Source organism: Calonectris borealis, chromosome 1 (assembly GCF_964195595.1).
Source record: "Calonectris borealis chromosome 1, bCalBor7.hap1.2, whole genome shotgun sequence".
Classification (NCBI taxonomy): Eukaryota; Metazoa; Chordata; class Aves; order Procellariiformes; family Procellariidae; genus Calonectris; species Calonectris borealis.
Genome location: NC_134312.1, coordinates 16,562,594 through 16,576,900, shown reverse-complemented (window position 1 = coordinate 16,576,900; position 14,307 = coordinate 16,562,594). Strand labels below are relative to the sequence as shown.

At 39.3% G+C, this 14,307-nt stretch overlaps 1 protein-coding gene across 1 annotated transcript in view; it reads left to right on the top strand.

The window, feature by feature from the left end:
• Nucleotides 1-565: 565 nt before the first annotated feature.
• The window catches only part of LRRK2 (leucine rich repeat kinase 2), a 73,552-nt gene continuing 59,810 nt past the window's right edge, over nucleotides 566-14,307 (top strand). Inside the window, exons 1-6 of the mRNA XM_075145770.1 lie at nucleotides 566-737; nucleotides 834-919; nucleotides 5,208-5,314; nucleotides 9,707-9,795; nucleotides 11,746-11,880; nucleotides 13,479-13,613. Coding sequence (XP_075001871.1) covers nucleotides 578-737; nucleotides 834-919; nucleotides 5,208-5,314; nucleotides 9,707-9,795; nucleotides 11,746-11,880; nucleotides 13,479-13,613 — 712 coding nt within the window. The 5' untranslated portion in view covers nucleotides 566-577. The remainder of the gene's footprint in view (nucleotides 738-833; nucleotides 920-5,207; nucleotides 5,315-9,706; nucleotides 9,796-11,745; nucleotides 11,881-13,478; nucleotides 13,614-14,307) is intronic.

Below are 14,307 nucleotides of genomic sequence, written 5' to 3'. Positions count from 1 at the left end.
AGTTCCTTCCCCACCCAGCAGGGCACAATACAGCTATGTTTTCTTCCTCAGCACCACCAAAAAGATAAGGCAGACAACACCCCCACCGCCTAACCTTCCCCTCGCCCCCATACCCCACCGCCCCCGCCTCAGCCGGCGGCTCAGCCTCCGCACCCTTTTATAGCGTAGAAAAGCACGGCGAGGCTCCAGATCTGCGACTCTATTGGACAGCTGTGTTGTCAATCACCGGAAACGGGCGAGCTGCCGGCGTGCCTGGCCCCTCCGCCGGGCCCTTGCGGGGGTGACGTGGGCGCCCCCTAGGGGCAATGGGAGGGGCGCCCGCCCGCCCGGGCTGGCCCGTCGGCGCGGTCGTGTCCCCGGCGCGGCGCGGCAGGAGGGGCGGGAGGCAGTGGGAAGGGCGGCTCGAAACAGCCGGGTGACGCCGGCCGGACGAGCGGCACTGCAGCGCGACGAGCGGCTGTGGCAGCGCAGCGCAGTGCGGCGGCGGCGGGCCCGCGCCGCCCAGTCCTCGTCCCCGCGGGCCGCGGTGGCCGGCGGATGGGGTGAGGCGCCCGCCGCGGAGGGCAGCCCGTCGGCCATGGCCAGCGCCGGCCCTGAGGAGGGGGAGGCGGCGGCGAGGGAGGAACAAGCCCTGAGAAAGCTGGTCGTCCGGCTCCAGAACGTCCAGGAGAGGAAGCGTCCGGAGACACTGGTGCAGACCCTGAGCGACCTGCTGGAGCTGGCGACCCGGCAGAGCGGTAAGGCGCGGGCGGCCCGGCCGCCCTGACCAGCCCTGCCTTGCCCCGCCCCGCCCGCTGCCGGTCGCTAACGCGGCCTGTCTCTGTCCCCCCCAGCTCCCCGGCTCTTCATCGGCAAAAACGTCCATGTGCCCTTGCTGCTGGTGGTGGACCTGTACCCGGGAGCGGCGGGCGTGCAGCAGGTACGGGCGGCGCGGCGCTGAGGGGCCGGTGAGGGCAGGCGGCCGGGGCCGAGCTCCCGCCGCTCCGGCTTCGCTCCTTAGGACGAGCCGAGCACCACAGTCCTTTCCCGGAATGAAAGTTACCCCTCGGCTTGTTTATCTCTTCTTCAGTTGCTCTCTCCTGGGCCACTGTATGAAGTACTGTTGATCTGTAAAAGGGCGTTGTACCGCTTGCATTTAAAGGGACAAGTGCTCCGGCTTTTTGCAGATACCACTCGTTGCATCTCTAAACAGCAAAAGACGGCCATGCAGAAAATATAAACTAAGCACAGTATGGTATAGGCTTCTGAATTACAAATGATGTTACCTAATACATTTTTGATGTGTCGATACTAAATTTTGCCGCAGTTAGAGATACTTCTGAAAAGCAGAATTGTATAGTATGACTTCATACATATGGAGCCCTGTCCTAGAAGGAGAGTTGTACTAGCCCATTTTTTAAGAGGGGAAAAAAAATCATTTAGCTAAGAGTAGGTTCTGCAATTTAAGGTTCTGCTTGGCTGCTCCTGTAACTTAACATTGGCCCATTTAGATCAGGTGTGGCACTTGCACAATTTGAGGTTGTACTTATGGTACAGCTGGCAGACTTGTCATATGAAACAGCTCCTTCCTGGCAGGCATATATTAAATTTCTGACTATGTTGTGCTTAAAGGATGTTTATAAGCTCCAGATTTCTGTGCAACTCACTTGATTTTTTTTTTTTTTATTACGCCTATTTGTATGGCTACAATATTTTTGGCATCTTTTACTTTTTTCAATTCAACTAGAAGGCAAAACATAAATTATATCACAAATGCCTCTTAAATAATAGTATATTTTAAGGGTTTTTTTTGTCTAGACCTTAGCTATAGATCAAAAGCATAAAATTCAGATTAAAATATGAAATTGTACTTGTGTAGTGATTAATCTGGAGTAAAAGTGATCTCAGGTTTCCTTTGAAGACTAAATACTTGTGCAGAGTCTGAAGTTTTAACTTATTTTGCTATTCAATTGTCAGGTCATTAAGAAATACAGAAGGAAGAATCAGTAGTTATTTTCAGGGTAAAGCGTATTATGTGTATAACAATTTACAAAACCACTGCCTAGAAGTTTAGACTAGGAAGTAAAAAAACCCACAACCAGAAGTAGTTCTGAAATGACAGCACAAGACTCTCAGAAGTGCATAAGGAAGATAGTGATTGTTTAATTTTCAGTTTAACCATGTTAAAACACCTCACTCATATTTGATTTAATATAGAATTTTAAAATTACTTTTAATCTTCTCTCTGCCTACATTTGCAGTCATACAGTCTTTCAGTTTAGAAGTTTTGGCGCTCCTTTGCATTACTACATTTATTAAAGTGTGAAATTCATAGCCAGTGCAAAGCTCAAATCCTGTTCCTCTTAAAATGTCATAGGCAGCTCTTCCTTCACATTCAGTTATGATATTTACAAACATCCACAAGATGTTGTTAGGGCTCTGTCTTCTTGCTTCATTCACTGCGATTCGTTTACAGTCTTTGTGAATACATAATTCTTACTTTATGGCAGTGGTGAAGTAATGTAGTCCTGATTTCGGTGCAGTCTCTTTACACTACTAATGAATTTTCATTGAATAAATGGATTAGTCAATCTCTTTTGCTTTTGGCATTGTAATAAAATTGACTAACATAAGAAAATAAACACAGTAAGAGACATGTCTGAAGTGAGGATTTTCTTTCCTTCCCCTCCTTAACCAGTTACAAAGCATCATGTTGTGCTGCTGTTCCACTGGCTTGTGCAGAGTAAATTTGCTTAATAGATCAATATTGCAAGTACCAGTGCAAGTCGGACTACAGACATAAACCCTGCAAGCTTCTTTAGAAGCAGGAAGGTACTGGGCTGGAAAGTCCATAGCGCCTTAAAGCAAAATAGACATCTTTAAGTAAATATGGTAGTTTCTTCCTGCAGTTACTGGCTGGCAATGATTGGAGTAGCTTAGAAACTCTAGAGCGAAACATGTTACACTTGAGTAAAGAGCAGTCAGCAGAGCTTTATGGTCTCACGTAGAAGGTGTGAGCTAATGTAATATAAATTCATTGCATGCTAGAAATGAAAAGGGTCTGATTTTAAAGTAACAGTTTCAGCGCTGCCACCAACCGTTTCTGTGTACAGGGACCCATTTAAGTGTTTATAAGAACGTCTTTGTTTATTGGGGTTTTTTTTTCTTTCCCTGTAACCTTTAGGATTTCTGTTATTTAAAAGACCCCTACTTTCTTAAGTAATTATTAAACAGAGAATAAGTTTTCTATTATCTCAGGTTGTGATTTTAATATTGTAAAATAGACCACAGGTCAGATGTTTCCTTTGGTCTTTTCTGGATCCACAGTTCTTATAAATGTTTGTCAATACCTGGAGTCACAACAATCCAAATAAAAATGTTTAATGGAAATATAAATTTCATCAGAAACAGTTTTAATACAAAAAGGAATTTTCTAAAGTCATTAAGCTAATTTTCATCAAGTTCTACATTTTACAAGAACACTTAAGGATGACATGAAGTGGGATTTTTAAAACAAAATCTTTTCTAAGCAATACACGGTGTATGAATTAATGGTCACCTCTACAATGTCTTTGCCATGCAGATTTGAAATTTCTACTTGATTGACTGTCACTGATAAACTCAGTTTTGCTTGGAATATGAAAAATTAGGTAATTACATATCCCCACCTTGGGGAGTACTGATGATTGCTAAGACTATTCTGTGCACTTATATTTAGTCAGGACTCAGTTACACAGACCAGCCTAATCTTCCTGAACGTCCATACTAATTGGTTTGCAGTCTCATATAGAGCATGGAAATTGGCTCGTGGTCAAGCTCAATCTGCAGTCGTTAAGGGTGTAATTGCCTTAAACATTTGGGTCTGCAAATCTAAACTGAAACAGGAGACTGCTGCAGATAGTGTGAACACAGCCCATGTAACCAAGTTATGTGGAAGGTAAAAGCAGAATTCCAGTTCCCAGGGAGCTACATCACCTTTTTCATACTCACCAAAGCTGTTACAAAAGCTGTCTGGATTCAAGCCTATGCTGTTCCTGTGGGTGTCTCTACACTACCAGATTTGCAATTTCATGTCTCTAGTCTTGCAGACTGCAGGGTTAGAGATCATGCACTTTTAATGAACTTTGCGGTTAAACTCTTTGGAGGTAACTCCAACAACTCCTGTTGTTGGCTGTCCTGTCTTGACCCCTTTGCTTTACATAACTTTTCTGCCGAAAACTGATCCAGTTACGCATATAGTTTTTGAGCCATACTTAGATTATCTTCTGTCTTGACCCTATTCTTAAAGCACACAGGCCTATTTCCACTTTTTTTTTCTTTTTATTTATATGGCCTTTTTATGCCTTGTTTTAATTCCTTTTTGTAAAATCTGCTTCATCTTGACTTTTGACATTTCTCAGTTCACTACTTCTCTTTCAATACAAAGGGGTTTTCTTGCTCATCAGTTAGTTCTTTGTAAGGATTTTGCTTACTGCATCCTCACTAAAGCCCATTCAATCCTATCAGCCTGCAGGCATTCATAAGAGAGCAGATTTCTCCAATACAGAAGACCAAAGAGGAACATTTTTTGATTTTGGCATTATTTAGAGATGTTTGAAAGTCAAAGAATTTGCATAGGATAGAGCAGGTAGTTATTAAGAACAAATATATTGTTTTTAGTTCATCTTTCATTCCTTATGATCTCAAAACTTTCACTGCCTTCATTACATTTTGAAAGCACACAATATTGAGGATTGATGGCAAGAATATGAAATATATAGTATTGTTTAGGTATCTCATCCCCACTTAAAACATTGGACACCTTTAAAAACCTATCCTTTCTCCTTATAATTTGCAATTAAATGGCAAATTCTTATGGAAACAATAAAGCTGGACTACTTGTAATAGTGCAGTGGTCTTCCCTGGCCCATGATGACATACTATGGATCACATCATATTTTTCTGTCAGCATCTCTTAACTGTGTGTCCTTTATCCTCAAGCATCACTGAAGCACATTGACAGTGATGTGTTCCTACAAGCAATGCATTCAGAATCATCAGCGTATCTGTTTTACCTCCATCTTTTAACTTTTTATGTCATTTGTCTTGTGTTAATTAATTTTCCCTTATTGATTTAGCTAGATAACTTTTCAGAACATCCATCTTCCAAAAGCCAAGAATATTAGAAGACAACATTGACGTTCCAAACAGAATATGTGTTCTAAAATAGCTGCATTTTTGTTTTACAGATGGGTTGGTCACTTCTTTGTAAATTAATAGAAATTTGTCCAAGTACTCTACAGAACATAGCTCCTAAGGATGTTGGGAAGGACTGGGAAGTACTGGGTGTTCACCAGTAAGTATTTTGTATGCAAAGAGTCTTCTGGAGTGCTTGGTTATCATGGCGGCATATATATGCAATGAAATATATTTATATAAAGTTATTACATCAGCTTCTAAATGGTTGAATATTTTTGTGGGTTTCTTCAGCCTTCAGAATGGGAGAGTCACGCAAGCAGGGGTCTTATCTGTGTGTAAAAATAACCTGATGGAGAAAGTAAAGGAGACTGAGCCAGGCTCTCCTCGGTGGCGCCCAGTGATAGGATGAGAAACAATGGGCACAAATTGAAATATAGGAAATTCCACTTAAACATTAAAAAAAAACAAGCAAATTTTTTTTATTTATTTATTTTTATTGTAAGGTTAATCAAACACTGGAACAGGTTGCCCGGAGAGGTTGTGAACTCTCAAGCCTTAGAGATATTCGGAACCTGATTGGACATGGCCCTGAGCAATCAGCTGTGATTGACCCTGCTTTGAGCAGAGGAGTTGAAATAGGAGATGTCCAGAGGTCCCTGCCAATCTCAGCGATGCTGGGATTCTGTGTTTATCAAGGTCTTCCGTTTTAATAGACAGATGCAGTATTACTGGATGGTTGTGTTTGTGCTCTTTCCAAATGTGAGGAATTACATCCACAAGCCTAAAGTAGTGTAAATCGAGAAGAGGGGGTTTTGTCACACCTGATCTTATTGTCTAAAACTTAAGTATTTAAACTGATCACCTCAATTATCTGTGAAGTCAGTGGACACAATTACTCTCAGAGAGCATGGTTCATTCCATCTTTTTAGAAGGTTATCCTGGAGCAAATTGTGGTTTGGACTTGCTCGTCTCTGTCCATTAAGCATTGAGGGAGCCCAACCAACTGATTTCTGGATGGCTATGGTTAGATGGGATGAAAAACCGCATAGCTCCGTAGTTGTTCCATAGCATCAATGCTAGCTGTAGATGTAGGTATAATACATATAAGGCAGAAGGGCTTGGTTTGGTGTTCTCTCACTTGGACAGATTGCCTCATCCAGGGCTGATCATGACAGCAAGAAGCTACAGCCTTGTAACTCCCCTAGTGAGTTACTCCCCTGCCTCTGCCTTTATAATCTTCACTATACCCTTCCTTAGAAGGTTTGCTATTGTAAGATATTTGCATGAAGATGCAGTTTGATTTTGTGGGGGTTTGTTTGTTTGTTTTACAGTGGCTAGAGTACATGGTCAGTAGGGGAATAAACGCCCTTGAAAGAAGCGTTGGCAATTTTTGTTAGAAAGTGAAAGTGATTTTGGTTGCTTTTCATGAGCAAGGAATAACTGAGCTGAAGCTGTACAAGCTAGTTATGATTTCTTTGGCAGCTTAAAGGCTTGTTAATTGACTGAGACTTATTCCGAGAGCTAGAGATATTGCTGTTCATTCTTGGTCCCAGAAAAATTGATCTTTTGGAGTTGATTTTTCCCATAGCCTCCTCAGAGCCCATGCAATTGGACGAAGCATCCTTTTCAAACTCAAACTTCACTAAAGATCTGATGATAACATTACTGTACACGATTCCTTCCCACTACCAATATTTTAGCCAACTGTGTATCCCTGTCTGACATGTTGACAGTTTTCCTTGCTGTGGAGAAACTTGTTCTTAGAGGGGGAGTGGGCTCAGACATTTCTGTCAGTGCCAAAGGCAGAGCAAGCCAGCTAAATTGTATCTCAGGTTCCTTGTAGGTGGATTGGACTAGTACTGCAGTGCATGAACACCATAATGAATACGTGCTGTTTGCAGCAAGGCAGGAAACAGTTATGATAGAGAAGAAAAGGTCATTTTTTTTTCCAAGAGATTTTCACTTTTGTGTGTGTAACTATTTTAGGAGAACAGAAATCTTAAGCTAGAAAAAGCATTTGTTTCTTGTCGCTCAACCATGAGCCAACTTGACCACATTACAGTTGTGTTTACAAACGGTAGTTTGGTATTGATTTAGGTGTTCTTGACAGACAGTGTGATAAATAATTAAATAGTCGCTGTCACTGCGAGGAGAAAGGAAGGAAATTCTTTCAATGTATTTGCATCCTTTCTACAAGCTCAAAGAGACTTCACGAGATGTTTTGTAATCTCTTACATTAAACTCATACAGTGAATGAGGTTTAGAAAATTTTACATCCTCACTCTTTGATTATACTTGAAATGAGAGGATATATGCAGGGAATTTTCTCCTTGTATTAGACATGCTTTAGTGTGTGATTATTTTACCCTGCAGTATACTGAGACAGCTCACATCTTTGCCTGAAACAGATCACCCTCTATAAAATGCCCTCTTCCTAAAACAGAGTTCCTTCTCCACAGCAGAAATCATGAGTCATTGGTAGACAAGGGAGAGACGTTTAGTGGCTTCAGAGTGTTTGATAACTCAGAGGGGTTTTCCATTCATGCAGAGTGTAAGGAGTAAGTAAGCCACAGCGACTTACGGAGCATACACATGTATGCTTGTGCACGCACACCTGCAACCACGCAATAAAATGTATTAGGAATGCTTAAGACTAGAAAACTTTAATCAGGAGGTTAAAGCAGATTTAAGGGTGTCTGTTTAGCTGTTCTACCAGCTTGGTTAGGGTGGCTCTTTGCTTTCCTTGATTCATCACCCTGCTACTTAGTCCCTACACGCTGGCTGTATGCTGGGACAAGAATTTGCCTCAGGACTGAAAACCCAAATGCCACCATCTATCCTTGTCTGTAGATTTGTAAGTCCAAAGGGTGTGAAGTATCTATTCTCAGTTTAAGAAAAAAACCCCTGCATTTAACTGGATTTTATTTTCCATTCTTAAGATCATCCCACACAGTATTCTGACTAACCTTAGATTTCAGTAGCGGGTTTGTGTTCATGAGAATGTAAGTATGTAAGCAAGGCATGATTTATATGAACAGACAATATATCTTTTACTGGACTGATACTGTTATCGTTTCCTGTCTTGCAAAAGGTAAAGGATATTATATCTCCCGTCAGACTTTGCCTCTTATGTGTACTTTGGTCATCATAGCTACGGCACTAGTGCTACATCAGAGGAGAGAGAAACTAGCAACATCATAGCATGAAGGGAAAAGAAATAAAACAGTGATACATACATTCTAGCTTATAAAGTTAAGATTTTAGCAAGGCAAACGTCATTGCTAGAGCTAGGGAATGAAATTTGGATGAAACTTTAAGTGCTACTTTTTGTTTTTCAAGACAGGTCAAGAATATCTACTAAAGTATTGCAAACTACTGCACATCCATTTTTATTAAATATTATATATACAAAGACTCACATTTGAAGATTATTAAGATTACAGGGTCAAGCTCTCCAAAATCATGAAAATAAAAAAATGAAGGTTTCTTTAGGTTTTTTTGTGTGATCCTATCCATTTTTATTTAGTTTTTAATTACACAGTCTGGGTTTTTTTCCTCCTTTTGAGATATGCTTCATTCCATGCAAAATCAATGCTTATTTATTTTCTGTCATCAGCATCATTCAATATTTGGCCCACTGCCTTATCTACTGGACATTAGTGATACCTCATGTGAAAACTGGCCTATTCCTTTTCTTAGCTTTTCTTAGTGTTCATCAGTATTGTCTAGATCTTTTAAAATTTTGGTTATTGAGAAAGTGTTACGGATTTGTAGTCACTGCTTTACAGATGGTAGTTTGAGCAAGATATGTTAAAAGTATCATCAACTTATTTTTGGGTGCCCAGTTTGATACATGCACTGGATTTTTCAGAGTACTTAGCATTGTTTGGTGCGCTCTGTTTAAAAAGTCAACTTTGGTTGATTCTGATGCAGCATTTGAGAAGTTAATATCCATGGGTCTCAAGTTGGGCCACCCAGAAAGTAAGGAGTGTACAATTGGCAGTCTATGAAATGTTTCTTTTCAGTGATTTGTCCAGCATCACATAAGTGCTGTATGGTGGAAATTTAGATAGGGTGGAGTTCTTCAGGATGCTGTTCAAGTTCTTTAGCTGGGAAACTGCTGCATCTCTTCCAGCAAACCCTTGATCGTTCACTCAACTATTGTAACAAACAGAACAGTGCCATATTGTCCACAGTCTGCTGCGCTCCACAACCCTGCTTTCTGTAGAGTAACCCCATCCTGAATGAGACTTGTCCCCTGTAGAATTAATATATATAATTAATTAAAAATTGAAGTAAAATTGATAAATTATGTGTCATTATTTTAATGAGGTATGATAATAGTTAAAATACCAACATTATTTCATTGCTAACTTGAAAAAAACATAAACTGAAATAAAAGTTTAAAAAAAATGAATCGGGAGCTTTTTAAGCTTTTGCTAATTTCTGTAACTTTTTGTTTTTAAAAGAAACGTTTTATAAAATTTTCTGTATGTTAATATTTCTTTAGCCATAACTCTTTTTTCCTTTTTTTTTTTTTAATTTTTAGGCTGATTCTTAAAATGCTTACAGTCCACAAAGGAAATATAAACCTCTCAGTAATAGGACTGAAAGCATTAAATCTACTCCTGATGTCAGGTATTATGTTTTTTACTTTCCTAGTTTGTCTAAGCCTTTAAAACACAGAACTGTGGTATAAAGTGTGTGACTGTACATGTTGGCCCTGATTTTTCTCTCTGTTTTACTCCATAAAGTCATTTGTCATTTGTACTTGTATACAAAATAATGAGTGTACTGTTCTGCACCTTTTTTACCCAGGTAGAAATGATTCTCCAAATTGCAAGGCTGTGAAGAACATGACTGATTAATTTTGCCAACTTGTTATTAGCATAGACACAAATACTTGCTGTTAAGTAATGCAGTAAAATAAGTAAGAGCTTTTTTTTTCTTACCAAAGTGTAAATTCGGTGACATTCTGACTTGCTTCCTTTAGTGCTGGTTAGTACTTTTGAAAACAGTAAATCATCTCTGACATTTCCGTTATTCTGCTCTGCAGAGACCTAATTTTACCAGAGACTGAGAACTTTTCTCATGGTGCTGAGATTCTTGATCTTCTGTTGAAATTAAAGAGAGACCCTAAGGGAAAGATTCTGCTAGTTTTATTCGAGCCAGCATATAGTATTAGCACAAATTATTGTTAGAATAGGAATGTTTCCATTGACTTTAACGGGCTTTGGAATCAGCCTTATTTACAAACTAAGGATTAGACTTGACTTTAGGTATTTAAAGCTAATCCAACTGTCCAAGCTTCTGCTGTAGGCAGTAGAGTGAGACAGGCACTTTCAGAGGATGGTTCATGCTATTCATTTGTCTGTTTTGCAAGATCAGTTACCTCTTGAGCGTGTTTTCCTCTCCCTTTTGATTGTAGAGAGGTCTGGAGGACTAGCTTAGACTGGATGCCTAACCTTCTATTGCTGAAGTTGGGTAATACAGGTGTCATTATAAGGCATTACACTGTGTGATTAATAATAGTAACAGCAAAATCTGGCTATTAGTGAGTAACTGTAACCAGCAGCTTCTTTCTTTTAGTTGTGAGGTATCGAAAAGGGTCCTAAACTGTTGACTGGATATTCCATAACAGTTTATTCCTGACTGCCACTCTTCTTCTCAGCAGTTGATTAACCAAACTTAAACTCTCATTTCAACTACCTTACTTCAGAAAAATATTTGAAATTGTACATTGTCAGAAAAATCTCTTAGTATTCTTTATTTCTATATGTCTGTAAACTTGAATTGCACTATAGCTGGAGCTGATAGGCCAGTGTGAATGCCACTTTAAAAACTTTTCTTTTTTTAAAAAAAACCCAAACTTTTCTCTTAAAAAAAAAAAACACTGGAACAGGCGTTATGAATTCTATTGTTATTGCTGTAAGCTTGAAAAATTGTCATGAATATGAATTTTTTTGCCTACAGATGCTATAGAGAGAGTAATAATTTTTTTCAGAATTTTTTTAATGTTATAAGAGCAACAGTGAGATTGGCATTTCAGTTCAGTTTCAGGCTGAACGAATGGCTGAGAGAGTGAGAACAGGATTTCATGATACGGATGAACTGATTTCATGGTTCACTGTAGCTGACAGGTACATTTCAAATCCTCTCTTGCTTTCCTCAGGCAGTGTAGTCCTGCCCTCTTTCTTGTACCAACCTTACTTCTTAGTGAAACTTTTCAGCTTGCTATGACTGCAAAAAGGGGCTTTTTGATAGGTTAATTTTCTACCTTTAGTTTAGTGAGTTGAACTGGCTCATTGAGGGATCAGACAAGTACCAAAGCAGTGCAAGGTGGGAGCAAGAGTGGGGAGGGGAATCTGTCTTTTTGGCAGTAATGTTTTAGAACATCTCAGTTGTATTGTAAAATAATACATTAAGAGTTAACATCCTCAGGTGTTATACAAAAACCTGGATTTGAGCCATCAGAGTAAATTTTAAGGACAATATTAAAGAATTTTGGATTTTGATGGTTAAGTACAATGCTTCAATAAAAACGTTGGGAACTAATCAGTGCAACATGTAATCTGTTCTGCTCTTCAGATGTAATTGCTTTCCTGCTCTTGGAGGAAGAGGTAGATGTGTTTTCCTTGGTATTTAATGCCATGCACACCTTCCCTAAAAATGAAGAGATTCAGCAACATGGATGTAAAGCATTACACAAACTTTTTGAGAAAGGTATTTATATCTTGTAGTTTATTAAGTTAGAGAAATGTATAGGTTGGGAGGGGACTGCAGACGTTTATTTAACTGCAATAAATGAATTCTTGCTTTCCAAATTCTGTTTTATGTATTATATCTGTCCTTTGAATGAGTTAGCACAAAACAGGTTTTCCAAGCAATATCACAGATTTTTTAAATTAGAGCAATGAATATGAAATTTTCAAAAAATCAAAATGTCTCTTCATTTCTGACTCTAGAGTTAACTGAAAAGACGGGATTCAATGTTAGTAACACTGGAACAGAGAGTAGTGACATTTGATTTTAATTCTCAAAAAACAGGATTGTTTATTTAAAGACTGGCAAATTTTAGTAATGTGTAAACAATTCTAAAATCAAGCAAAAGGTTTGCACTTTAGAAAAATACATGATTCTGCTTTTGATCCTGACAATGCTAAAAGATGAGTATGTATCTGTATGATATGCCTGTGTTTCTCTGAGAAATGAAGTCACCATGTGTTGAATTTCCACAAAATTTTCAGGAACTGCGTGTGTAATGACCAGAAGTCCCATTGTTGTAGCAGCCTTGCTTTGCATTGAGTTTCTTGCTTCAAAATAAGTATTGAGAAATTCTAGCACTCCTACCAAGTCTACTGTACTCTTTTGCTTCAAAGATAGCCTCCAATTCTTCAGATTTGTTCTTTCTGGCACCATTTTATATTGCTTTCTCTGAGTCTTCCTCCCACATGTGTGTGTCTGGAATTATCTTCTGCGTTCCTTCCCCCCTTCCACTCTCCCTAAATACTTTTGTCCTGCTGTATTTTCTCTTCAGTCTCCACAAAGGTCTGAGCTGCTTAGGTTTTCTGTGCATGTTTTTTATAAGTGTCTGATCTTTACAGATCTTCAGACTGCTCCGGGTCCTGCATAGAAGAAGGACCTGCATACCTTCTTCTTGATGGCAGTGCTAATGTAACAAGTTCCTAGGCTGCCCCTGGCTATTTTTTCCTGCCTCAGAGCCACCTTGTCAGTTATTGTAATGCGAATGTTTGCTTAGCCTTAGCTTGAACCAGATTCAGAAAATGATTCTGCTTACGAAATTTAAAATGTGTCGTTCTTTCTCAACCTGGATCAGTTCCCTTATCTGTTCCTGGTTCATTTCATGGCCATGCAGCTATGTCAGTACAAATGACAGGGGGCAGGGATGGAAAAACTTTAAGCCATTATTACAGTGAAGGTAAGATACTATTAAAGCATGGCTGTAGTCTTTATGGAAAGAACTCCATTATCAAAAAAAGTTGAGAAGTGAAATGAAATCACGGAGTATGCAAAATGCCATTCCATCAAATTGTTTTCACTCTATCCTTAGCCTTTTTCAGAGAACGAACTTCAGATATTCCTCACCAAGACAGTATATAAGTGGAGGACAGGCTCAGTTTTTAGTAAAAGGAGTCATAACTGTGAAAGATAATGTGATTGGAGAGTACCTTATTTTCTATGTGAAACATAGAAAATAAATATAAGGAAACTTGATAACATGATAAAAGACAATTGTTTTTGTACCAGGATATGAATTATTTCCTCAAAACACACTGTATCTCTCTTGCTTTTCAATTTAGTTCCAGAAGAGCAGCTGACTGAATTTGTTGAAAGCAAAGATCATATGATCATACTGAAAGTATTTAAAGAGTTTCCAGAGAAAGAAGAGGTGATTCTTCCTGCACTTTATTCATTACATTCCTTAGCTGGTCCATGTAAGTGCATTATTGGAAGTTATTTTCAAGTCCTTACCTCCCATAGCGTGCATCAGCTCACCTCAGTTTGCAGTAATCTTTCAGTGACTGTAAAAAATCAGTGAGAACTGGTTGGGAGTTGCCAGACAAATCACTTTTCTGTTTTTTTTAGGAAATACTGATTTGTAATTTTTCATGGGAAATTTTCATATTCAGCCATTCTGATAAAGCTGAAATCTCTCATAAAGAACAGAAAGAGACTTTCTTCTGCTTGGATTAAGTGATAAAGAAGATGTTCATCATGGTTGGAGAGGTCAAAGCTCAAGACCCTGCCCTGTCTTTTTTTAATGCTTGAAAAATAAGATATATTTATAGACTAAAGAAATCTTCAGTGAGTTTGGGTAGTAGGTAGAGAACACTGTTGGCAGAGGCTGCTCTACAAGGGGAAAATCGCCCACACAAATCCGATGGCCAGTGCTGAGGAAAGGTATCTGGGCTCAGACACCCCCCTCTAATCATTCAGTGGTGGCTGCAATGAGGAGCACTGATAGCACTGTGCACATTATAGAGTCTTACGGTGTCCTCAGGCATTGTACAATAAGACAGGAAGAAAATGTCTTGATTATGTCTTGTATTCTGATAACAGCAGTCCCTGTTGTGGGCAAAGTTAGGTCTTGAGAGATGTGCTTGATGATTTGTGTCAATTTGTTGACAG